Below are 27190 nucleotides of genomic sequence, written 5' to 3'. Positions count from 1 at the left end.
TGTTGGACGGACAAGATACTTAATATAACTATTATCAAATTTTTATAGCATGTTTTTTTCAGTCTGAGTTAATAAATTCTTAAGCTTATTCCAAGTTCTGTTTGAGCTTTATTTTAGTAACCGTAAATCTGAATTCAAAGTAGACTTCATTTTGCTTTGTACTCTGGTTTGGAGAGAATCATGGTCTTTTTAATGTGCAAGATTGAGTCCATGACTATCTGTGAAGTGGAGGCCTGCTGGTGAACTGTGCCCTCACCCAGATGTGCCAGTATTTGCTTTGGTTCTGACATCTGCGTGTGGAAATAATTCATTTTATCCAAAAGTATTGTCCAAAGCCTATTTACTAGTAGCCTTAATGTAAGCCTTAATTAAGGATTATGAAAACTTGGTGTAGATATTTTTTTAAGATATACTTTTTTAGGTATAAATTCATCATCTTACAAATAATTCTTTGCTGTAGCTGAGTTCCTACATCTCTATATAATATATAGGCATCTAAATACATGCTGAGAAATGGAATGTGTGCTATAGGCAGGCCCTAGAAAAAGATCTTTTGCTTCTCATTAAATGTTGCTAGTCAGAAAAATTTACAATTCACCTTTTAACAAGATTTGGTAAAATTTAGGGAATGATGGAGGAGGGAATATTTTCTAACCTTTGAAGTTCCAATATCAAACTCTACCTCTCCGTCACTAATCCAAAGTAGAACTACCATTTAATACTAGAAGGCCAGAAAGATTATATGAAAGTGAGTTACAGGAAGCTTAACAGAGTGAGGTATATCTTCTAGTTTGTGGGACAAATAAGTTTATCTGTTAAGTTACAGGCTTTGCTGTGAGATGAGGAAATGTGTGATTTTGACAATATAGATGAAATCTGAATTGAACTGTTTTGGAAGAACCGTGCTATATGTAAGTGTTTAAGTGAGATGTTTTTGTTTTTAATTAGATAATGGCATTAAAACCCTATGACTTGAGGAGACGGTTATATGTAATATTCAGAGGAGAAGAAGGGCTTGATTATGGTGGTCTAGCAAGGTAAAATAAAAAAAAAAATGCTTTGAAATAAGTGTATCTTCATTGTATGCAGTGAATGTATTGAAAAGACACATTTTTTCATTGGCAATCCAGAATTATTTTTAAAAACAAAAGTAACATTCACACAATCCTAGAGGTAACTATTATTAGTGCTATCTTGGTTATCCTATACATTTTCTCTCTATATATAAAAATTTGTATATATGTTGCTATAGTACATATTTGCTGGGGTTTTTTTTAACAGAATTAATTGTACAGTATGCCTGGTGTAGCACCTTGATTTTGCCATTTTCTATATCATGGGTTTCTTTCCATGTCTCATGTAGAGCTAATAATCTCATTTTACTTAATGGCTACACAATATTCCATTACATGAAGATACCATAATTAACAGATCAACATGCAGAAGGTTTTTTTTTGCTATTATAACAGGGTATCTTGCTTTTATGTTTGTGTTTTTAATCCAGTCTCAGTCCTTTTGATAATAAGCTTTTACACGTTCACTAAATATATTAACCGTAGACAACCCTTGTGAAGCAATATGAGTGGGAAATCCTTTCCCTCAGTTGTTTTGCCCAAACCTAATTTGACAGCAGTTTATTTTTTAACAAAGCACTTAAATTAAATCTTTCCAAATAACTAAATTTGATTTTCTTGGAAACAACTCTCTTTTCGAACTCATATTTGACAAATGTACAAAACTAAAAAATCACAATTTTAGGACAGCTGGCAAAAAGAGATGTGGGACTAGGTACAACTAACTGATGGGAATACATATGTGGGACTGTCAGTTTTGGTTATATTTGCATTATTTTCTCATCCAAAGCATTATTAAGAAGTTTTTTCAGAAACATTGCCTATCACAATAAATGTTCATATCACATCTATTGTGATTTATCTCAATTTCAGAAATGTTTAAAAAGAAAGGTACATTTTAGAAATGAAATATGGCATTATTTTTACAGTGTTTCACTGTAATGTTCACATTCTTGTCTGAATCCTTATTTACTTCAACTATTTGGGTTTAGTTTTATGTTTTCATGGTTTTAATGGATATAGTCAGTTACTTCATACCATGATTTTCTTACTCCCAGATCCTTTATTTTGATTAGTGCATTCGTTTTGATTTATTTAGGAGTTCACAAGGGTGATAATATTCCTGTAGTTATTCATATTTGAGAATATGTTTTCTGTTACTTTGCTATATAAACAATAACTTTCTTGCTCTAGTTTCTCCAATTCTCTGTAGATATTGTTTCCCTGTCTTTTTAGCATTGACCCTTAGCACTGTGAAGTGGGAGGCCAGCCCCTGTGTAAAACTTTTTCTCAGGGTACCTACACATTCCTTTTCCTTGAAGTTCATTATTTCGTTGCTGATTGTTTTATATCTTTTTTTTAGGAACATATTAAGGTCTTCCTTAATTTAAGGGAAATTTTCTTCTTTATATCTTTGACTATTTTCTGTTCCATTTGTTTTGTTTTTCTTCAGGGACATCAATCATGGGTATGTGGAATCTTCTTTGTCAGTCTTACATGTCTGTCATCTCTTATCTGATGATTTTTATCTTTGTGCTTTTCCATTTTGTTTTTATTTTTCTCAAACCTAGCCTAATGTCACTTTTTGCAGTACTGCCGTACATTTTGCTTCTTCTAATGTGAGATTTCTTCATTCATGGTTTTACTCTTCATTTTCTTCTCTAGGCTCTTTCAGTCTCTTGTGTCTCTAGTTTATTTGAGAGTAGAGAGAAGGATATGTTAAAAGTGAACTTTTTGCCTCTTGCTAGTTAGAATTCTCCCTCTTTTCTTCTAGTATCAAGGTATAGGTTAGATGCCATGTAATAGTCATTCTTGTTTGAATGTATTCAGTTTTCTCTGGGCTGCTTTGCCAAAAGTAATCTGCACTAACTGGAAATTTACTTCATTTTTTTGGTGTGTGTGTGTGTGTGTCTAAATACATTCTCACTAGATTTGTTCCTCTTCCCTGGGCACATGTCTGTCTTAATCATAGTGGGAAGTAACTCAGTTCAACTATATTGCAGTTAGATTTAGTTCTGTGAATTGGTGTTTATCATTTCTTTGTTGATTTTGTTGAGGGCCTCCCTTCTCTACTCTTCAGACAGTTTTAAAGGCTTTAGAAAAAGGATTTGTACACATAGGGTTTCAAGGCCAAATCTTGCCTGCATAGTGGTAGTCCCATTATGATTTTAAATTTTTTAAATTACTTGACACTAAAAAAAAAGTCACTAAATTTTGCTTAAGAATCAAGATTTCTAGCTTCTTTTTAAAAACAGTAAACCTACCTTGTGGTCCCATCTTCTCACATGGCATTAGTTGGCTGAATCAGGGTGGACACTCTTTCACTTTTGTGTTCTCCACGGCCCAGTCATTTAAGGACTGTTGAGTATAGGCCCAGAAATAATTCTTCCTTAAAACTGATAACTTTTATTAGGGATATAATGAAGAATGGGGGGTTGTGACTGAGTAGAGAATGTGAGGCCCATGTAGACAAGGAGGCATCTTGTACTCCCTCACTGGTCACTTTAGGCATTTCAATTTGGAACCCTGCTTTAGAAGAAGTTGTTGAAGACAGTCTTCTGAAAATTAAGTTTGTTTTCTAATGTAAATTATTAATCTTTTATCTAGTTGGATTTCATATATTGGACTTCTTGAAATGAGGCAAAATGGATGGTAATAAGTTAGAGACTGCTTATCGCATGTAAAGATTTCACCTTTTTAAATTTTAGTTCCATTGTTAATGCATTGGCAATAAAAGTAAAACTGTTCCATAATAGCAGTGCTGTATATCTCAGTATCACCAGCAAATATGTGCTACCTATTGTGTATAATCTAAGAATGCCTGAGTTAAGGATATAAAAAAATGTCTGAGGACATGACTTTTGCTATTGAGGAGCTACCCTGTCTGATAGGTGGAGCAGGTCATGTACAGAAAAATGGCTAATACTGTAAGGTTGTTAGCCCAAAGTATTCAGTGACTGATACAGATAAAATGCTGAAAATCGCTTCAAAAGAATACTGAAGTGGAATGAATCTATGCCGAACTTGAAAAGAAAAGTGGCGTCTTACATAGGCTGAGTTGAAGTTGAGGAGATGTGCCCAGACGAAGTATGGCATAGAAACAAACATGTTGCATGTGAGAAATACCGAGTTATGGTCTGGCAGTGCCAGAACTGGCAGGTAGCTTTGAATGGGAGGCCAGATCATAGAAAGGCTGGTGAAAAGCGGGTGAGCCAGAAGTACGGTGTGTGTATGCGTGTGTTGAAGATGCTTTTAAATTCACGTGTATATTAATGCTAAAAATAGTCTTATTTTCTTTTAGAGAATGGTTTTTCTTGCTTTCACATGAAGTTTTGAACCCCATGTATTGCTTGTTTGAATATGCTGGAAAAAACAACTACTGTCTACAAATAAATCCAGCGTCAACCATTAATCCAGACCATCTTTCATACTTCTGTTTCATTGGTCGCTTTATTGCTATGGTGAGTTCTGACTTTCTGCTACTTAATTTGTTTAAACTTTGCTTACTTCAAAAGTATTTTAGAGAAGACTAAAAAGTGAAATGCATTATTTTTGGTTATGTGTATTTACCGATTTTGTTACCAAGGAGGTTTGCATAGGAAGAGTATCAAAATGCAGTTTATTTTTTGAATACATGTATTAAGTGAAAAGGTCTTTAAATGTCCTTTCATTCTGTAAATCAAAGTCTAATTATAAAAGGAAAATCTGCGAATAATTGCACTTAATGGATGTTTTTGGAATTTTCAGAACTTTGCAGAAACCCTTGTGGGACTATTATCTTTTGAAAAGTGTATTTATTTTCACCTTATTATCTGTTCACTCACTCAGCAAATATTGAGCACCCACTATTGCATCATAGTATGAGAGAAATGAGACCACAAAGAAAAGCAGTCCCTGCTGTCTGGGATCTAAATTCTGTTACAGGGAGACAAATAATGAATAAGAATGTGTTGAGGGAAAGGTAGTGTTGCTGTGTTCTATGCTGTGATTAGAGGGGGGCTCTCTGAAGGTAACACATGGGAGGAAACTTGAAGAAAGCAGTGGGTTGAATAATGCAAATCTCTTGGAGAACAACATTCTAGGCACAGAGGACAGCAAGAAAACTCCAGGATGGAAGTACATTTTTGATAGAAAAACAGCATCCATGGGCATATATGAGAGATACATGAGAGAGAGTTCCGATGCAGTATGTGAGAGAGAGCTGAGTGTAGCACAGAAAGTTACGGCTTGTGTGTCTGGTTGCAGTTGCCATTTCCTAAGATTTCAGGATTGTGGCAAGAACAAATTTTGGGGGTGGGAGGAATCAAGAATTTGGATCTGGTTTAAGTTTAAGACACCTAGAGACATCCAAGTAGAGATGCAGAATAGCTGGTTGGATATACAAGTTTGGTAAGGAGATCCCTAGGTGCAGCTGTGTGGCCGTTTAAGGAGCAAGTGTCGGGATGAGAAGGGGCCAGCAGCAGCAGCGAGGATGAGGTAGGGAGATCAAACAAGAATGGTTCCTAGAAGACAAGGGAAGAAGGAAGTGTGTCCCAAGAAGAATGAAGTGATCAGCTGTATCAAATGCCAGTAAGCCAAGCAAGATGAAGTGGTCTTTGAAGTAAACCACTTGATTTGACCAGGTGAAAGATAGTCAGAAGCAGTAGAGAGGATAGATGGATGGGAGTGAAATCAAGAGAGGATGGAAGGAGAAATGGAGACAACAAACAAATCTTTTAAAGAAGTTTGCTGTGAGGGATCATAGAGAAATTGGCAAGCAGAAGTACATATGGAGTTGAGAATGGGAGAATTAAATGCTTATATGCTGATAGTGATGACTAAGTAAGAGGAAAGAATTTGATGAGATCAAATAGATAAGGAATATGGGAGCAATGACCTTGAGTAGGCGTGAGAGAGAGATCTGTTTAGTGCACAAAGAAGTAGTAGATTGCTTATCCATAATACAAGTATATAGATTCAGGTGCCTGTAGTGAGATGCGGTGGAATGCAAGAGTTCTCTTCTGATGGATTCTGTCTTGGCAATGAAATAGAAATCCAGAGCATAAACTCAGAATGAGGAGTGAGGAAAGGAGGGAATGAAGTAGTCACCTGGGAGAGTGGGCAAATAGTGATTCCTGGGCAGCACTAAGCTCCCTCTTGAGGTTGTTGGTGCTGACTCAGTCAGCATGGTTGTATGCATTTCTAGCATGTTCCACTACCCAGGCACAGGCAGGGAGCAGGTTAAGAGCTGGTTTTAGCTAGGCTTTGGATTTTGCCAGAAATAACATTGCAAGGAGGCAGGGCTTAAAGGTTTATGAGGGAGTAATCTTAATGATTGATGATGTAATCTCAGTTCAGTAAAGGTAGAAATAATGTGATGGGACTGAGAGACAATCATAAGGTAATAGGGTCAGTGGATTTTTTTAGATCCCCGTGGGTCAAAAATTACTGGTATTACTACTAAAGGCAGTGTGGTGGAAAATTAGGTGGTGTTTGAAATCTAGTTTATGAAGGAATTGCAGTCATTGCTAATAACAGTATCTAAGGTATGATGTTGAGTAAAAACCAAAGATCATTAAAAGGACTCAAAAGCCAGTGTAGTGAAGAAAAAAATTGGGTGGGTGTTGAAATCTCCAAAATTATGATAGTAGTTTAGAAGAGCAGGACACTGAAGGGACAAGTAGGAGACACCCAGAGATCTGAGGGTGACTGCAGCATGATGGGGCTGGGGGCAGAGGACTGCTCTTGAAGACTGGGGCCCATGCAGGGAGGAGGGCTTAGGAATAAGTCCTCCTTAGGAGGAGGACTGGTGCCCTAAGGGGAGCGGGAGAGAAACAGCCACCCCTTTGAGAGGACGCAAGGGAAGCAAAGTCCTCAGAAAAACACCAGGTTTTCATTAGGGCTAGATGCTAAAGGATCTTGAAAGAAAGAATGGAGGATATGGGGGAGGGGGATTTTGCTAATCAGGATCGTGAGTTTCAAAGGGCAAAGTGCAGTAATGGTTTTGGGAGTTGGGAGATTTGAGAATGGAATTGGACTTTGAGATGGACATACAAGGTGACATAGCGCCCCGTGCTGAGGTCCTGGGGCTTTCTGCATTGGCTGACATGAGTAGGAGTGAAGGTAGAAGGTGTTGGTCCTGAAAATCTCTTCAGCGGTGGGAGATAAGGGAGCAGGCAAGGGTCTGTCCAGGCACCACCCAGAGAACTCTCAGATGCCTTCGTTTCTTCATCCAGTTGGCTTAATTTAATTTGTAAAACATATTTGCAAGAGTGGGGGTGTTTAGTAAAGCTCCTTTGTCATCTTTTTTTACAGTTACTGATAGATGATGATATAGCTGAGTGTTTGACCTCAGTTAAATAGATGGTTTTTTATACTTAGCATTTTATATAGTATTTTGTTTTCTTGATTTATGCTGATGATTTATTAAGTGCTTTTTTTTGGTCTGTAAAGCCTCATGATTTCTTTGTTAATCACTGTGCTCTGAATAACAAAATTGTTAAAAGGTTTTAAAGTTTTTTGTTTTTCTTGGCAGGCACTTTTTCATGGAAAGTTTATTGATACTGGTTTCTCTTTACCATTCTACAAGCGAATGCTAAGTAAAAAGCTGACTATTAAGGATTTGGAATCTATCGATACTGAATTTTATAACTCCCTTATTTGGATAAGGTTTGAAGATTTATCTTTTAAGTGGCATTTTCTTGAAACCAATTTATATTCTTGTTAATTAGTGGGTATATATATTTGTATCACCCAGAGACAACAACATTGAAGAATGTGGCTTAGAAATGTACTTTTCTGTTGACATGGAGATTTTGGGAAAAGTTACTTCACATGACCTGAAGTTGGGAGGTTCTAATATCCTGGTGACTGAGGAGAACAAAGATGAATATATTGGGTAAGGTGATAATACCTGACTGACCTTAGTTTCTGGAACCTTTAGAGCATTTTAGAACTACCTCTATCTATACCATTAATTTTACCTCTGTTTGCAGTTCTGGGAAGATGTTCCACATTCATTCCCTTTCACTGATCCTTTTAAAATCATTTTTTCTATAATTTTAATCTTCCTCTCAATTTATAAACATGCTCAACACTACTCAAAAATTCACATATAAACTTCCCTTGCCTCTGGAAGTTCTTCTCAAAATTATCAAAGTTCTTGAGATAAGAAAATACATGGTAACCTTCCTTTCCCTGCTGCTTTGCTCTATGCATCCTGCCTTTGTCCAGATTAAAAATCATAGAACTTTGGAGTATAACAATGAAGCAAAACTGAAGGATCAAAACAGCAGACTCACAGACTCCAAGAAGGGACTAGCAGTTGCTGAAGGCGAGGGATGTGGGAGGGCAGGTGGGGAAGGAGGGAGAAGGTATTGAGGGGTATTATGATTAGTACCCATGGTGTGTGGGGGGTCACGGGGAAGACAGTGTTGCATAGTGAAGACAAGTAGTGACACTGTGGCATCTTACTACACTGATGGACAGTGACTGCACTGGGGCATGTGGGGGGGGACTTGATAATAAGGGTGAATATAGGAACCACAATGTTTTTCATGTGAAACCTTCATAAGAGTGTATGTCAATGATACCTTAATAAAAAAATAAAATAAAAATCATAGAGCTTTGGTGCTAAAACGGTCTTTGCAAAGACTGTGCAATCTCTATTTCTGTATGAGGAGACCAAAGCGCTCTGTTTGGTAGTAAGTAGCAAAACCAAGTCTGGAAACCAAGCCTTGACTAGCAATCTGATGTTCACTTCCTGGTCTGCCTCACTTTCCCATTCTCACCCACTCTTTGGATAGTGCTCAGCATGACCTGCTCTGAGACTGTTCTCTTGAGCCCATGATCCTGTGGATCCAGCTATTACTAATGTTCCTCACTTTCTCCTTTGATGATGGTTCTCTACATCTCCAGTTTCTAAATATGGATGTTTTTCCAAGGTTCTTTATTCAACCTGCTTCTCTAAATAGACTGCTACTGTGGCTTCAATCTTTTATTAAAACAATATCTGACCTTTAGAAATAATTTGTTTGCCAGCCAAGTGAATCCAAACTTTTCCAGGACAGAACCAGATAGTAACTATTTCAGGCCTGTTAGCCACATAAAGTCTGTATTGCAACTACCTCTGCTATTAATGGAAGCCACAGACAGATGTGAACAGGCAAGTGTGGCTGTGTTCCAGTAAGACTACTTTGGACTGTGAGATTTTATTTCATATAATTTTCAATCATGAGATTTTAATATTTTTCAGTCATTCTGTTTTAATGTATTCTACTCTTACCTCACATGCTGGACAAAAAACAAATGGCAGGCTGGATCTGGCCCACGGGCCACAGTGTGCCAAATCCTGAATGACTGAATGACCCGTCTTACATTTAATGTGTCAAAATCAAATGTTCATTTTTTCTTCTTACTGCCTCTTCTTGACCTATTTCAGTAATGGTTTCTGCCCTTTCACACTCTTTTAGACTTGGGATTCTCAGTGTTGTCTTTGTTTCTTCCTTTCAGACTTGTTTGTTTATTATATTTGTTTCAGAAAAGGGATATTGTATATCATGCACATTACTCTGTTGCTTGCTTTTTCCATCCTCCAGGTCAGTAGAAGTAGATCTAACACATTTTCTGATAGCTAGGTAAATTATGATACATCCATTCTGTATAATCCAGCCATTTCTGCTACTAATGTCCAATTTGAGCCACTGCAAACAAGGGAACAGAAAATCTTCTTAAGCATGAATCCATCTACCCTGCTGTTTTTGCCTTTGTGGAGTAAATTTCCAAAAAATGAATTTATTAGGTCAAAGACAGATACTGTGTGTTGCTTTCCAAAAAGTCATAATAATTCTGTGAATGGCTTTTCAGTTTCACATCCTTAATGGCTCTCTGCTTACTAAGTTAATACTGCCTTCTTAGCATGGCATTCTAGGCCTTTTACTTTTTCTCTTTCTGCTTAACTAGTTTTCTCTGGAGGAATTACCAATAACTAATTTTCTTCTTTATACATCTTTATATTCTCTGAGGTATTTTTGTTTTGCTTATTCTTCATGCAGTGAGCATTTATTATTATTGTTGGAAAAGACAATAAAGGCATTTACATTTTGAAGAAAATACACTGACAAAGATAGTGCATGAGGCAGTGGGCTTTCTGTTTCTTAGGCCTTACACTTTCTTCAAAACCCAACAGTAATTATTAAATAGCACAATCTGAGCATTTTAAAGATGCTGTTAACATTTTGAAATGTGAAATGCAGAATAAATAAATGTTCATGGTGTAAAATTTATATAGTTGACCCTTGGAGATCAGGGGTGCTGCCTTACCCCATGCAGTCAAAATCCATGCGTAAATTTTGACTCCCCGAAAACCTTACTAATAGCCACTGTTGACGAGAAGCCTTACCAATAACATAAACAGTTGATTAACATGTTTTATATGTTATATGTGTCATATAATTTATTCTTACAATATAGTAGAGAAAAGAAAATGTTATTTCTAAGTTGTTGCAAATCTCCAAAAAATTTTCACCATGTTTTGGGAAACATTTTATTGAAAAAAAACCCCATGTCGTTCAAGGTCAGCTGTGTTTAGTTTCCTGTTCTAAACTTTATACTTTGTTAGGTAACCACTATATTAAAGAATCTTCATATAGTATCTGCTATATGAGAGTTGATACCTAGTCCTGAAGATAACAATTTTGGGAGAATTTTGTTTCAGTGTCTGAAACAGTAATAACAGTTTAATCTTATTTTTTAATCTTGCTCTTTAAAATTATGTGAAAATACTCTTTTCCAGTTGTGGTATTTGGTTTTTAGTGAATCTGTGAGTAAATGAATTGTAGAACAATGGATGAAGTGCTGTCAGAATCCAAAGTAGGAAAGAAGCTATGGATTCTTTTTACGGAGGACTCAGTAAAGCTCTTCATAGGGCACTGCATACAATTTAGGTCTTAAAAGATGAATAAGCAATTTCATGATTGATAGGGAGCTTTTTGGGGGGGGGGAAAGTTAGCAGGAGCAGAGGAACTGAGTATTAAAGGGGTCAGTCTATCCGAAGAATCTACAACTATAGAGCTGTGGAAATGGCATAAGATGATGATCAATAATGGCTAGATAGTAATTTCGAAAGACAGCCAGAGTGTGCCTTAGTTACCTAATGAAACTGTTATTTCCAAGAAACCTGGATTTTTGCTCTAATATATCGTCATCAGAATAAGCCAGAACCAAGACAGGAATGATCAGAGTTGTATTGGAAGGCTAATTCTGCCTCTCTGTGGAGGGTAAATTGGGAGTGACACATGGGAAGGGAAAGACTGGAGGTCAGAATATGAATCAAGGGCTTGTTTCAGCAATCTGGGAAGTAGGTAGGCACTGTAGGCCTGAAACAGGGCAGACAGAGCAGAGCTAAAAATGAAGGAATGGCAGTGACTGTAATGGGGTGTGTGGTGGGGACTTGGTAATGGGGGGAATCTAGTAACCATAATGTTGCTCGTGTAATTGTACATTAATGATACCAAAATAATAAAAAATAAAATGAAATGAAGGAAGGGGTTTTTGAGGGTGTTATAGGAAAAGAATGGTTCAGATTCAGTGACATGTGGTGGAATAATTTTTTGATGCTTGAGGTTTGTGGATTGGTTGACAGTTGGATGCTGTTAGCAGGATATCCAAGGAGAGATGACTTACAAATACCTTAATCTCAGGAGGAACGCAGGATTTGGTAATTTTAAGAACTATTGTCTTTCTGTGTTAGTTAAAACTGGTAATTGATGATAGCGTTCTTAGATAGTGAACAATTCGAAGAGGAAAGGTGGCGGAGCTCTGAGTGAACGCCAGCAGTTATGGAACAGTGAGACCGATGACGGAAACAAAGGACTGGACAAAATCACGCCCGGAATGGTGGTGTTGCCCGGCCCGGGAGAAGTCGTGTGAGTTGGGAGCGCTCATACCCAGGGCCAGAGGAAGTCCATGTGCCAGCTGCACTGAGAAGAGGGCATTGGGCTCGGTAGTTCCAAGCTCCTGGCCGACACTTGTGAAGAGAGTTTTTCCTTTGTGGGGGAGAAGGAGAAAAAAGGCAAAGTACAGTGGTTTAATTTTACGTGAATAGGAGGTAAGAAAGTGGAGAATAGTCCTAGTGTGAGGGGTAGTAAAGAGAGGAGAGAGTAGTTAGAAGAGAGACTGGGTTTGAGGAAGGTATATTTGGAAAGTAGTCCGAGCACCTTTGGGGGAAATGGGAAGAGGGTTAGTCATTGAAGAAAGGTGTTGGCAGCAGCAAGGATTCTGAAAAGTTCACCTCAGAAAAGTGTAGGACCCACTTCCTCTAGGACGCGAGGAGCGGAGCTGGGACTGGAGAGCATGGTCGGTCAGCTCCCCTTCACCGCGGGGCGCGGAGGCTTCTCAGCGGTGTCTGCTGTTGCTGCCCCAGGACCTCAGAGCCACCTCCTTTCAGAAGCTCCTCTGAGAGATTCTGCACCACTAACAAAAGAGTTCTTCCTTATTTCATTTTTATTGTACTTCCCTGTCCTACAGCTGCTTTACTTGTCTCCTCAGAATGTTTTGTTTCCATCTCAAATTATTTCTTTTACTCTGCACATGGCCCACAGGCATCACCACTGCCTGTCCCTGGGACAGCCCCTTGCCTGCCCTCCGCGGAAGGCCCCCGGCCGAGTGCTCCGGTCTTAGGGGCAAATGCTTTGGCGGAGGGAGAGCCTGTGACGTGGCGCGCCGTTCTGCACTGTGTTAGCGTACGATATTTGGCTTTCTTTGTTTAGATATGAATAGGAGATGATTAGTGCCAGAAATTGGCTGTCTTACCGACAAAGAACCTCCTGTTACATAGCTGTTGACATGCTAGAATTGTTAGCTCTTAAATTGCATACATTCACATGTAAACGTGTGTGTCATGACATGTATATTTAGAAAAAAGGAATTTTAGAAGTAAAATGTCTGATGTTTTAAAGCGTTTTACCTACATACAAATTACCTATTTTTAAATACCATCTTTATTTTCCAGTTTGATGACAGAGTGGCGTTTCTCTCGAGGAGTGCAGGAGCAGACCAAAGCGTTTCTTGATGGTTTCAATGAGGTTGTCCCCCTCCAGTGGTTGCAGTACTTCGACGAGAAAGAACTGGAGGTCAGGCTCTTCTCTCACGCTATTACAGGGAACGTGAGTGGGGGGAGGGACTCTTTTTGTGCTTTTTCAGAAGAATGTCCACACAATTTTAAGTCATGTAGTACAATCTTGAATCCTCTCATTTATCAGAGGTTTTAGGGGTATTAAAATCCTAGCATTGGGTGACTGTATTAAGTTCTCTGAACTGTGATGATGTCATGGGCACAAAATCATCAGCTGTTGGGGTCCTAAAGAGTAAATGCAGCCTTATTAATAATTTTGGAAACTTTCTGAAATCCTGGTTTAGTAGTGAGTTGCCCCAAAGATCGGATTTTTAAGTCATGAGTTCTGAGTGGTCTTAACTGTATTTAGACTTATTAGAAGTGTATCAGATGTGTGTGGGCGGTAGAGTAAATGTGCATAAAATCTACCATCTTGAACATTTTCAAGTGTACAGTTCAGTAATGTTAAGTATATTCACATCATTATGTAACCAGTCTCCAGAACGTTTTCACTTAACCAAAACTGCAACTGTTATATAAGCCATTAAAAAACTCCGTTTCCCCTTTGCCCCAGTCCCTGGCAGCCACCATTCTACTCTCTCGAGGTGACTGCTCTTAGTACCTCATATAAGTGGAGCTGTACAGTTTTTATCTTATGGTGACTGGCTCATTTCACTTAGTAGTGTCCTCACGGTTCACCTGTATTGTAGCATGTGTAAGAAGGTCTTTCCTTTTTAAGGCTGAATAATACTCTGTTATAAACACTACATTTTACTTTCTCATTCATGAATCTGGATACTTTGGGTTGCTTCTACCTTTTGGCTATTTTGAATAATATATACTGCTATGAACATGGGTGTAAAAATATGGGTATTTACTCAGATTTGGTATTGCTGGATCATACAGTAATTTTACATTTAATTTTTTGAGAAACTGCCTGTTTTTATAGTGGCTGTACCATTTTACATTCCCACCAAAAGTGTACAAGGGTTCCAATTTCTCCACATATTTTCCTGCACTTGTTATTTCCTTCTTTCTTTCCAATATAGTAGTCATACTGATGGGTGTGAGGTGATATCTAATTTGGTTTTGATTTGTATTTTCCTAATGATTAGTTATTGTAAATTCTTAAAGGCGTCCTTCCCATATAGATTAGAACATAGGCCTTAGGATAGTTCTTGGCATTTCCTCTCTACCTCCTTTGGATGCAGTAATGACTTAGCCACCTTGGGTCCTCCAGTAAGAAACTTGGTTTGTTTATGTAATCAAATGTGCATATGAAAAATTAGCATTCTAATTTTTTAATTGCATACAATAATAAGCTTATGTAGCAATTAGGTTTTGGAAACTGACATGGGAAGTATATGAAAATCAGGAATCTCAGCCTAAATGACATGTAGTTAAACGTGGTTAACCTTTCTTAACAGCTTGCTTATACAGATTAGTAGAAACACATTAAAAGAATAGAATGGAAGATACTGTTTATAGTAGTATTAATCATTTATTAATCACAGACTTAAGAGAATCATTGTCTCTCTTAATTATGAGTGGGCATTCATACTGTTATTCAAAATCATGGTTATTCATAGTTAAATACTTTTTACAGGTTAAAATCTGTTTTAACTTTGAAAAGATACAACAGTATTTATTAAAAATTCGTCGAACTAGGAATAAGACAACTTTCTCAGTTTGATAAAGGGCATCAACAAAAATGATAAACCCCAACATCATTCTAGATGGTGAACATTGACTATTTCTCATTGAGATGCGAACAAGGCAAGATGCCCACTCTTGTCACTTTTATTCGATTCCCAAGTCAGTGCAATTATGCGAAAGTAGATATACAAAGTGTTAAAGATTGGAAAGAGTTAAAGTTGTCTTTATTCACTGATGATAACATTTCAACTTAAAAAAGTCCTGAAGAAACTACCAAAAAACTACTAGAAATATTAGTGAATTTAAGACTGTAGGGCACAAGGCCAACAATAAATGAGCTGTGTATCTTCTATATATACTAGCAACAAACACTTGGAAATTCAAGTTCTGAAGTTTATTCACTAAAGCATCCATAATAGGAACAGATTAATCAAAGGCATGTAAGATTTCTATAGTAAAAACTCAAAACATTGCTTAGAAAAATTGAAGAAGACTTTAATAAATGGGAAGATATGCCATGTTATATTCTAGAACATGGAATATTGTGAAAATGTCAGTTCTCTCCAAATTGATTTGTATATTCAACACAAACCCAATCAACATTTCAGCAAAATTTTTTGTAGAAATTGACAGGCTGGTTCAGAAATTACAAGAAAATGCAAAGGCTTTAGATTAGCCATAACAATTTTGAAAAAAGAACAGACTTGAAGGATAGTCACTACCTGATTTCAATAATTACTATAAAGTCATAGTAATTAGTGTGGTATTTGTGGAAGGATAGACAAATCAATGAAACACTGTCCAGAAAACACATTTTGTCAATTGATATTCAAAAAAAGGTGCTAATATATTTTCATGGGGAAAGGGAAAGTCTTTTAAACAAATGATGCTGAATCTTCTGGATAACCATATGGAAGAAAACCTTGACCCCTACTTCAACCTATAAACAAGGATTAATTTAAATCATAAATATGAAGGCTGGCTACAAAGAAAACAGGAAAAAATTCTTAGTCTAGGCTAAAGTTTTTTAAGAACACAAAACAAAAGCACACATGAAGGACAAATCGGTCTTCATCGAAACTAAAAACTTCAAAAGGCACTGTTAAGTGAACAAAAAGCAATCTACATACAGGGAGAAACTATTGAGACATAGGTCTCATATCCAAAATATATAAAAAATCTCTTATAAGCTCTGTAAAAACACAAGTTTTTTTTTAAATGGGCAAAAACTTCACCAAAGAAGTTATATTGGTAGTAAGTAAACACACGAGAGATGCTCATTAGTCCTTGGGGAAATGCAAATTAAAGCACAGTGACATACCATTTTGGGGTAGTGTTTGTTGGTATTTTCTTACGTTGAACATACGTCAACATTATGTCTTAGCAGTTCTACTATTAGCTATTTACCCAAGTGAAATATATATCCACAGACTTTTCCATAAGTGTTCAACAAACTTTATTCTGTCAAAGCCAAAAATTTGAAGTAACCTGTATGTCCATCATCAAGTGAATGGATAAGTAAATTGTCATGTGTTCATATAATGAAATGCCACTCAGCAATATAAAAGTACTGGTGTCCACAATACATAAATCTTATAAACATTGTGTTTGTGTGTGTGCGTTTGCACACATATGTACACTATATTATATTCCCGAAAATCTAATCTGTGGGGAAATCATTTGTCACCTAGATGGTGGTTTTGACTGAAAGGACTTAATGGAAATATTCTACATTTTGACTGGGTTACACAGGTGTATATATCTGTCAAAATTCATCTAACTCTATACTTAAAATATGTGCATTTTATTGTATGAAACTATAGCTCAAAGTTGATTTATTAGAAATAAAGTATACCATTTATTTCTTAGGCCAGAAATAATTTCATTCCATATATAATAACTGAGGTTATTAGTTTACTCTAGTAATAGTTTCTCTAAAACAATAGTAGTTTAGAGTACAGTAGTTACTGAAATGGTGACTAGAATACTCTGTTTTCAGTTTGAGTTCAGTAAGCATGGATAAGAGTACCAAAGAATCTAGTATGCAGCTGCCATAAATTGTGTTGGATTTGCTTACTGTGATCATTATTTGTTGTGCACATAGCTGTTCACGTAATTATGCATATGCATAGCTGTTCATTGGATTTCAGTCATAGAGTTATTCTTTTCACTATATCTTTACTGTGACCTGATACTGTGCTTGTTTCCCAGGTTATGTTATGTGGCATGCAAGAGGTTGACTTGGCAGATTGGCAGAGAAACACTGTGTATCGGCATTACACAAGAAACAGCAAGCAAATAATTTGGTTTTGGCAGGTATTTGCTTTTATCCTTCTGAAACAAAGTAATCAAAGAAAATGTTTTCAAATGGAACACTGGTTTTAAAAGTTCATTTTGTAGATTGAAACTGCTTTTGGACATATGTAGTCTGAATTCCAAATCAGAAGCGAGTAGTGTGAACACTACTTACAGTATTTTCCACTGGTTATTCTGACTTTCTTTATGAAAGATAAACAGAATCTGCTTTAAGTAATAGTTTAACGGTAATAGTTGTAGGTGTAGCATTTTTTCCTAATAGTATCAAAGTATCCTATAAATTATAGTGATTCTAGAAGTAAATTAGGAAGTGTTTTTTTTTTCATACTTTATTGGGATATAATTCCCACACTATGCAATTAAACCTATTTAAATTCTACAAGTCATTGGTTTTTAGCATATTCAGAGTTGTGCATCTATCATCGTAGTCAGTTTTGAAACGCTTTCATCCTCCCAAAGAAACCCTGTCCATAAGCAGTCACTCCCCATTTCCCCACACTTGTCAGCGCTAGACAACCAGTAATCTTCTTTCTGTTGCCATATATTTGCCTATTCTGAACAGAAGTGTGTTTTTAATGAGAAAGTCAGTGCAGACACTTCATTCCTTTGAAGGTAATAATATGCTAAGGAATTAGAATAATCTAGAGAATAATGTCCAAGAATGACTTTTCTTTTCTCTTTTTTTCTTTCTTCACTTTTCCCTCTCATTTGTTCGTTCTTTTTTGTTTTGGCTTAAATGTAATAGGGTGGTCTGGGTATTCCAGCACTGTATATTAATCTTGAAGTGTATTTTATTTTAATAGACTTTTTGTTTTGTGTGAGAATTTTAAATCTCTAGGCCAGAGGTAGTAGTCACATAAATCTATTAATTGAGACTCATTTAAGGAACTTAGTGATTGAACTGGTTTACTTACACTTAGCTGTTTCACTTCCATGAGAAAAGCAAGCCAAGTTTTTGTAGTGTATTACTTTTGATCCAAAAGTTGCATCTTTTCCTAAGGATATGTGTCTGTGTTTATTGCTTAATTCTTTAAAAATGTGTAGATGCTTCTAGAAAGTCATCTTATAGATGCACTTCAACGTAAGCAGAATGGCACATACCACAATATTTATTGCAACATTATTGGTACACTAACAGAGACCTGAAATTAAGAAGGGCTGAGTAAGTAAATTATAGTAGAGTTAACCCTTGAACAGTGCACTGACTCTGCATAAAGAAAATCTACATATAACTTTTGACTTCCCAGAAACTTAATAGCCTAATATTGACAAGGAAGGGTTACCAATAACAGTTGATTAAAACATATTTTGCATGTTATAGGTACTGTATGCTGCATTCTTACAATAAAGTAAGGTAGGGAAAAGGGAATGTTAAGAAAATCATAAGGAAGAGAAAATAAATTTACAATACTGTACTGCATTTACTGAAAAAAACAGGTGTATTAAGAGGACCCACACAGTTCAACCCCGTGTTGCTCAAGGTCAACTGTATGTCAGTTCTGTAATTCCATACCTTGTAAACTGCAGATGAACAAAATATTGGACAGTATGTTTCAATAAAAAGGAGAAAAGGAAGGTGTGTATAATGTGATGCTCTTTAGCTAAAAGGAAAATGTTTGTTCTGCATAGTGTATGCTAGTGTATGAGAGAAAACTGGCACTGGTTCAGAGGAGAGCTGTGCTGAGCAGTTGGAGGCAAAGGTATGAAAGCTGCTCTCTATGCTGTACCCTGTACTGCATTCTCTACTGTGTGTACCTACTAGCTTTTATTTTTAAAAAAGGTAGGATGTGTCCATTTTAAAGCCAGAAATATCTGACTAATTGCAATTCAGATATAAGCGCAATTGTAAGCTGAATAATTTTTTTGTCATAATTAGCATGTTTGTCCCATTAAGATACATTTCTACTCTCAGGCTTCTCCCTAAGTTTCTTGCCTTCTGTTATAAGATACTCAGACCCGTTCAAATCAGTATTTTACCACATTACTCATTTATATCCCTTTTTGAAAAGAGACAGTGAGCATATTTCAAGTTTTCAAGCATGCAGAATACAGAGTTGGGAGAAAACAGACTTTGGTGTTCAGTAAGAGAAAATACTGTAAACTGTTTAGGGGCAGCTGGAAGTGTTCATTTGTTTTGGTAGCTTATAGGGGAAGAGAGTAGTTGCCTCAGGTCAGAATAACTGTGGTGTAGTACTCAACCAGACCCAAGTCCACATGTTATTTATTCTAACACTTGTTAGCAGTTTGAGAAGGACAAATTATTTCATTTGTAGGCCTCTGCTTTTTTATATGTATAGTTGGGATGCTAATGGTAGTATGTACCTCACAGTACTCACAGTATTGAGGGCCACAACCACAAAAAGCCTGTGGTACAGTGCTTGGCAGGATCCCTCAGTAGCTATAATACTGTGGTCCAACAATATCTGTCCTGGTTAACTTCTAGCGATGTGACCTTGGACCAGCAAGGCTTTGTAAGCCTTCAGTTTCCTCCTTGTAAGATGTATACAATAGTAGTGGCAACCTATGGTATAATTAAGAGGATTAAATGAAGTAAAATTCACAATATACTTAGCACAGTGCTGAGTCTTAGTAAGTTTTAATCACTTTTTAACTCCTTTAAGCCAATTTCAATGTTAAATTTATTCAAGTTAAATTCCTAGTTTTCTTGAAGAAATTTAAGAATCATTTGTTTTGATTTTTAAAGGTAATTTAGCATTCATTTTGTATTAATTTGATTTTGTTACAGTTTGTGAAAGAGACAGACAATGAAGTAAGAATGCGACTACTGCAGTTTGTCACTGGCACCTGCCGTTTACCTCTGGGAGGATTCGCTGAGCTCATGGGTAAATGCCTTTTCACTGTAGATAATTTTGTGTTAATAATGGCCTTTAGACATACAGTAGACTTAAACTTAAGGGTTATTCTTCTGTGCTTTATGTAAGGCATCTACCAGAGAAAGACAATTTAACGGTTTAAATCAAATACATTTATAAGACAAAATTTAAAGTCTCACATAGCCGAGTTGGCCATGGCTTTGCTCCTTAGGATAGCTGTGAAGGAAACAAGATCCTATAGATACTTATCTTTCCATTAATGTGATTATTATTGCTGGATCTCTGCAGTAATAATAATCTCTAGGCAGAAGCAATTTACATTGTAATTTTTTCTATATCAATGGATTATGGTGACATGTTGTTATAAACTAGTTGTCAAAACCAAAAAGTTTGGTCAAAACCAAATTATTTTTTATTAAATTATCATTGATACACAAGCTTATGATGGTTTCAAATACACAAAACAGTAGTTCAGCATTCACCCATATTATCAAGAGCTCACCCCCTTCCATTGGGTCACTGTCTATCAGTGTAGTAAGATGCTATAGAGTCATTATTTGTCTTCTCCTTGCTGGACTACCATCCCAGTTGCCTACCTATATTGTGACAGTGAATTAGAGTGCCCCTTAATCCCCTTCTCCCTCCTCGCCCACCCTCCCCCACCCCTTCTCTTTAAACCACTTGTCCCTTCTCAGTATCTGAGTCAACAGCTTTTTTGTTCCTTCTGTTTTGCTTTGTTCTTTTACTCCACAAATAAGTGAAATCATTTGGTATTTGTCTTTCTCCACCTGACTTGTTTCACTGAGCATACTACCCTCTAGATCCATCCTTATTGTTGTTGCAAATGACAAGACTTTTCTTTCTATGGCTGAATAATATTCCACTGTGTATATGTACAAGGACCAGATAAATTTTATCTTATTTTCCTGGTTTAGGAAGTAATGGGCCTCAAAAATTTTGCATTGAAAAAGTTGGCAAAGACACCTGGTTACCAAGAAGCCACACGTGGTAAGTTCAAGAATCCTCAACAGGAAGGTGAAAGCCAGAGAGGGTCTATTTTTTTTTTTTTTAATATGGAAGACCCAGTGTAACTGCTTATTCATTACAGTAGCCAGAATTTCAGTTTTGAGAACAGACTGATTTAACTTTCTATAACTGAACACTTCAGAATGATTTCTACTTGGTTAGTATAAGTACTTGAGAAATGTATCCATTGATTGAACAGATATTTAGAGTACCCACTACATGTAAAACAAGATTGGAGAGCTGTCTTTTATGAGGTTTGGTGCTCCATTGGGGGAGGGGACACAGATGATAAAGAGGTAAACAAATAACTATTTGCAATATTAGTTAAGTACTTCAAAGGAAACAGTGCTGTAATACAGAACAGCTGGAGGGAACCGCCTCTGGACTGGGTGGTTGGGGAGACTTCTCCGAAAGGGTAGGTAATGTTTGAGTTTGATAAATAGCATGCCATGGGAAGAAATGGGGGAAATGCACTTTGTACAGGGCCATTTCTGAAGACCCTGAAGTAAGATCATTTTTTTTTTCCAAGGAATGAAATATGACTAATATGGATGGAACCTAGTGAATCAGGGGAGATTGGGATAAAAAGAATCTGTTAACATAGATAAAGCTAAATTATGTAGACCCTTATAGGCTGCTATAAAGAATCTGGATTTCACTGTAAGGGCAATTAGAAGCCTTTGAAGAGTTTTAAATAGCATGTAATGAGGTCCAAGAAAAATAACCCTAGCCAACAGAATTGGATATAAGAATGAATACAGGACTGTTTATCATCCAAGCAGAAGATGACAGCTTAATGGTACATGGTTCTTCAAAGAGGTCAGAACACTTCATACTAAGCCATTATTTGCCTTTTTATTGTTTTGGCACTTACACTTAATGGCACAAAAGCAATTGTGGGTAAAACTGATGTTTTAGCACAAGCACGGCGGTAGCACCAAATTGTTCTCTATATTCTTCAACACCACACACTTGGAGATTAAAAAAGAAAAAACAAGAAAAAATGTGGTGGGGGAGCCAAGCTCATTGAAAATTATTCATTATGAAGCAGTAAAAATTATTTTCCTAAAATCTTGACAATTAAGTGTCTTTGTCATTTTTGTATGACAAAATGAGAAGTCTGCTTAATGCACTTCTGCACACAAGGGAATGATAGTTGTGTTGAGGTCACTGTGCTCTCTGGCAGTTACTTGAAATGAAAGCTGAATCAGCGTTTTTTATGGAACACTATTTTCATTTGAAGGAATAACATAACAGACAAACTGTTTATTCAGATTTGGGTATTTGGCAAATATTTTCTTGAAAGTAATGAAGCAAACTTGCCACCTCAAGGAAAACAACCGACAGCACTTGCTGGTAATGATTAAAGTTGAGGTTTCAAATGAAAATTAAAAATTTGGGAAACTTGCATATGCCAAGAGCTTGACAGTTTCCCAAAACATTTCTGATGAGATTGGTGGTATTACTAAAAAAGTGATTTTTAAAAATATAATTAAATGTGTCAATATTTGGAAATTACAACTTGGGGGAACCAGTGTTTGCACCTGACCAATGTGTGGTTACAAAGTCATGCATGGGCAAAGATCCATTCAGAGTTCAAGATAAACCAACAGGTTTTACTATTATAATAGACTAAAAAAAGTTATTTGATTTCAGAATCCATGTTACATGTAACCTTGTCAAATTTAGTGTAGGGATTTAAAACTGTCTGCAAGGTAGTGATTATGATTAAAAATAAGGACAGGATAGGCTGTAAGAAAGTAATGAGTTAATAGTTGTTTTAATTGGACTTTAAGGTGGAAAGACAAGTGGTCAGAGAAGAGTTTTTTAATCAGAAATTTCCTTTACTGGTGATAAGGTTCAAGGTATCCTGAAGTCACTGAGTGAAGCAGAGGAACCAGGTCACTGAAGACAAGAAGGGCAAGAACTGGGAGGCATGGTATTGCATGTCATCTGAGTGAAGGAAAGAACAGTGAACCAGGTGCTAAAGCTTTCAGTGAACGAAGGAGCATGACCAAGAGATCAGTAGATGATAAAGGGCTCAGAAAAAAGGTTGCATAGCTAGATTGTGTGCGCCCTGGGGAAGAAAATTTTGTTGATTAGCTGCAGGAAAATGGCAAGTTTTAGACTAGCTGGCTTTCAATTAAGGCAAAAGAAGAGTTAAGACTAGAGAGGACTGCGAATCAAAAGTTCAAAAGAATGAATTGGAAAGATCTGAGGTGGAGGACAGGGTTGGAGATTTAACTGAGACCAGGGGAAAATTAGTTGATCAGTATTGGGATTAGAATTTGGATGAAAATAGATGCTCCAGAAAGACTGAGTTTTTAGTAGTGCCTAAAAAGTAAGCAGTGCTGTCATCTCTGTGGTGGAGGAAGCCTTGGTGGATGTTAGATTGTGCCATCTCCCAAGGCTTTGCTTAGTGACTTGGCAACTTCCTGGGCAGGGTTGCTCAGGCTGTATACATGTGGTATATAGCAAGCTGACAGGGAACTATTCCCCAGCATCCATGACAGATATATTGGTCAGTGTCTTCCCTTTTTAGATATAAAAGTGCTTTTTATAGATAAGTAGCAAATTAGATTTCAAGCTGGAACTAAAACAAAAGCCAAACTAGAAACAGGATTCTGATATTCATACAAGTACTCAATAAAAGATGAATAGATTTTAGCATGTTTTTGTCCTTAGCATGTTTCTGTCCTTTTATAAGCCAGCACAAAATGTAATGGCTAAATATCTTACGACCAAATCCTGTTTTTGGATGCTTTCATGTAATCCATTTTGTTACGTAGCTCAACATTTACTAATATCTACTATATGTGAAATAGATCAGTGTCAGGAGAGAGAGAGGACTGCCCTTGTGGGTTTTAGAGTTTAATGGAAGAAACCAGTCTTGCAGAATAAATGCTTAAACGGAAAAAAGAGCTTATTATAAATCTTTTTAAGATGGTCAAAGAGAATTCTTGGAGGAAGCTGTAGCATTTAGATTGATTCCTAATGAGTAAATATTTTCATAGGCAGAAAAAACATTCAGGACCATAGAAAAGCCGTAAAGCATGGTCAGATGAACAGTGTAACAAAAATATTACAGAAAAGAGAAAATTAGTGATTTAAAAACAAGTTCCAGAGTCTTTATCCATATTTCTATGATTATTTGTAATTGTTTTTCTATGGGAAATGTTAAAATATGAATGTCTTCAATGTGTACACACTGCTTTAAGAAATTTGTATGTTAACATTACATTAGTTTATACTCTATAGTAGTAAATTGTCAGAATACTCTGGGCAAAATTTTTACATCCTTCCTCTATCCATTTAGTTTTTTTTCCAAGTGTGCTTTAAAAAGTTTTAGAAATCTTTTGTTTTATTGAAAATACATCTGATTTTGATTTTGTTTCTGTTCAGTTTTAACCGCTTGGACCTACCACCGTATAAGAGTTATGAACAACTAAAGGAAAAATTACTTTTTGCAATAGAAGAGACAGAAGGATTTGGACAAGAATGAATGTGCTTCTCGTCTCGAAGAAACACTTGCATTTAAATATCCAAGCCAGGAAAAATTGCACAGATAGTGTGTATAAGCTGTTCATTCTGTACAGTGAATTTTCTGAACCTCTTAAAGTGTTTTCCGTTCTTCCACAGAAATATGCAAAACAATTCATCTTTTTCTACTTTATTTATTGTTCCCTTGAAATGACTGACCAGGATAAAGACCATGAAGCAAGAGACTTTATTAAAAATAAGATATCTAAGCATATATGATAGTGGCTCTAGTTTTATAGAGCTCAGAGTGTATTAAACATGAAGCTGTTCCTTAAAAAATAGCTGAATTTGCTTTACCTTGTTTCAGGTATCCAGGGGACAAAGTACAAATTGCTCCATGTTCTTCTCCCTTTATGTAACATCTCCTGAAGGTGTTCAGTTGCATGGCTGTTCAGGAAGGTACTAAGGGCTTAGGCCAAATCTTACTATGAGTACATTAAATGCTGCTGGCTTTTCTGAAAACAGGTACTTGAACCTGTCAGTTTATTTTAAATAAATACAGTAGTCGAAAATTTTCCCTCTTTGTTACATTACTAATACAAAGAAAGGAAAGGAATGAAACTAGTTTAATGGACATCACATATTAATCCAGTATCATTTAGTTTATTCTGAGATTGGGAAGGATTCACTGAGCAGCACAGAGGTTTACATGTTACTTTGGGATGCTAGGTATTTGTGGAAATTAAAAAATCAGGCATTTCTGCACTTTTATTTTTAAAAATGTTCTTTAAACTTAATTCATAATTGGTGCAATTTGATACTTAGGAACATATAAAAAGGTAATATGAACTTTACCACTTTTGTGTTTAGAGTTTCAGCTTTAGAAAACAGTGGATTAAAGAGTTACATAAGCATTTGAATACTCAGATGAGTTTAATGATTTTCTATTAGTATTTGAGTATCTGCATTCCTCTTAAATTCATGAAAATTCTATGTATCTGAATTAAATAAGCATATAAAACAGTCTTTTGGTCCCTCTCCACTCATGACACTTTGTCATTATCAAGGGCATTTGCTAAACTACAAAGATATTTAAGAAAATCTGATGTGAATGATATTAATGCCACTTTAGCAAACTGTGCTTCCTTATTAATACAAGAATCTTAATATCCATTTGTATCATTACCATGAGCACTGTAAATTTCATTAACTTTTTAAATAATGTTATCTAACATATTTCACCAAGTACATAAAGAAAATATTAGTATACAATTGCCCTAAAGTTTTTATTTTGCCAAGATTTTATTTTTCTACAATTTAGATTGTGTTCTGCATTTTTATTCAAAATTCATAGTAAAAAATGAAATAAAGGCAATGATCCACTTGGTTGAACAAACTCCTTTCCCAAATCCTAATTACTGACACTGAGTATTTTTGAGCTTAATGTATATGACAAATTCTACAACAGAGTGTTGTAGAATCTTCAAAAGCGCTGCTTAAGTTATACCATTTAAGGCACCACTGCTGGATTGAGTTTTGCTATAATGGGAGTGAGTCAGCAGATATGACTGAAGACAGACTTTCAGGGTACTGGTCCCCCTTCTCACTTCAGGTAAGAAAAAGCCAGATGCAGCTACACAGTCTGCTTTCTGGAGATGGCTAGTTTAGAGAGCTTACTGGGTCCTTTTACCTTTCATATCTAGTAGAAATCCAGGCCTACAATAGGCAGGATGGTCTTGGTGTGTCCACTCACTAACAATGAGAGAAACCAGTGATGGGGCCCATCACTCACCTTCTTTCCTCCCTTCCCATCCCTGTCCTGGGCTAGGCACACAGACAGAAGTGCAAGGCTCACTGCCTGAACACAGTTCCTGAGGAAATAAATAGGCAAGAGAGGGAGGCTCAGAGGTTCATATGGTACTTTCAGCAGCACTCCCCACAATCACCAGTCAATTGAGCCCTGTTAAAGGCTCACAGGCACGACACAATTTCAACAAATTAGTTACCAGTCTTCCCTGGAGAGAAGCTACAAGTGTAGTATTTCCTAGGCAGTTAAAGCTAAAATGGTTAACAGGAACATTTATCCTGCAGCCTTTGGTTAACCACCTACTTTTTATCCCCCAAACTAGATAAGGTGGTCTGTGTCAACATTAATATTGTCAGGCAGTGCTGCTTCTGTTAAAAATGAGCTTGAATGGTAGCTACATCTCGACTGCGAAAACTCAGGATGCTGGATGGGAAACCAAAGATTTAGACTTCCAAAAACTCTTAAGTGCATGTCCCTTATTAAGTCCCTGAGCTGTCACTTGGGGAGATGATAGTTCTTGGAGCTGTATGGATGCTCTGCTATAATGACTGCTGCTATACGGTCATTTTCTGAATGTAAGGAGGCCTGACCCTGACCTGGCCAGCTATGGTTCCTGTCCCACAGCCTTCTGAGTAAACTGGTGCCAAATGAAGCCTATTGTAGGCTGTTTTAGTCTGTTCATTTATTGAATCTTAAGATCTCCTGGTGGACACTACAGAAGTCCAAACAAAAATCTTGTTGAAATATGCAGAGGAGAAAATAAAGGTTCTCTTAACAACACGCTTCACTTTTCTTAATCCATTTAATTGAAGTTAACAGATTTTGTCTCTCAAGGGAAAACTATCAGAGGAGCTTTTTACTGTTATGTGGCTCCTCTGTATCCAGTCACAAGACAGACACATGCTGC

The 27190-nt window shown here is 36.5% G+C and overlaps 1 protein-coding gene across 10 annotated transcripts in view; it reads left to right on the top strand.

The window, feature by feature from the left end:
• Positions 1-25891, top strand: part of WWP1 (WW domain containing E3 ubiquitin protein ligase 1) — a 121534-nt gene extending 95643 nt beyond the window's left edge. For 9 of the 10 annotated variants that reach the window (XM_036925088.2, XM_036925086.2, XM_036925085.2 and 6 more), the window contains 9 exons: positions 949-1037; positions 4375-4534; positions 7588-7721; positions 7810-7950; positions 13063-13183; positions 17032-17136; positions 19883-19979; positions 20906-20978; positions 24399-25891. In XM_036925088.2, coding sequence (XP_036780983.2) covers positions 949-1037; positions 4375-4534; positions 7588-7721; positions 7810-7950; positions 13063-13183; positions 17032-17136; positions 19883-19979; positions 20906-20978; positions 24399-24498 — 1020 coding nt within the window. In that variant the 3' untranslated portion in view covers positions 24499-25891. The remainder of the gene's footprint in view (positions 1-948; positions 1038-4374; positions 4535-7587; positions 7722-7809; positions 7951-13062; positions 13184-17031; positions 17137-19882; positions 19980-20905; positions 20979-24398) is intronic. The other variant, XM_057497913.1, reaches the window with a different exon arrangement.
• Positions 25892-27190: the final 1299 nt, after the last annotated feature.

This window comes from Manis pentadactyla, chromosome 3, assembly GCF_030020395.1.
Source record: "Manis pentadactyla isolate mManPen7 chromosome 3, mManPen7.hap1, whole genome shotgun sequence".
NCBI classification, from domain to species: Eukaryota; Metazoa; Chordata; class Mammalia; order Pholidota; family Manidae; genus Manis; species Manis pentadactyla.
This window is presented reverse-complemented; position numbering and strand designations above follow the sequence as displayed.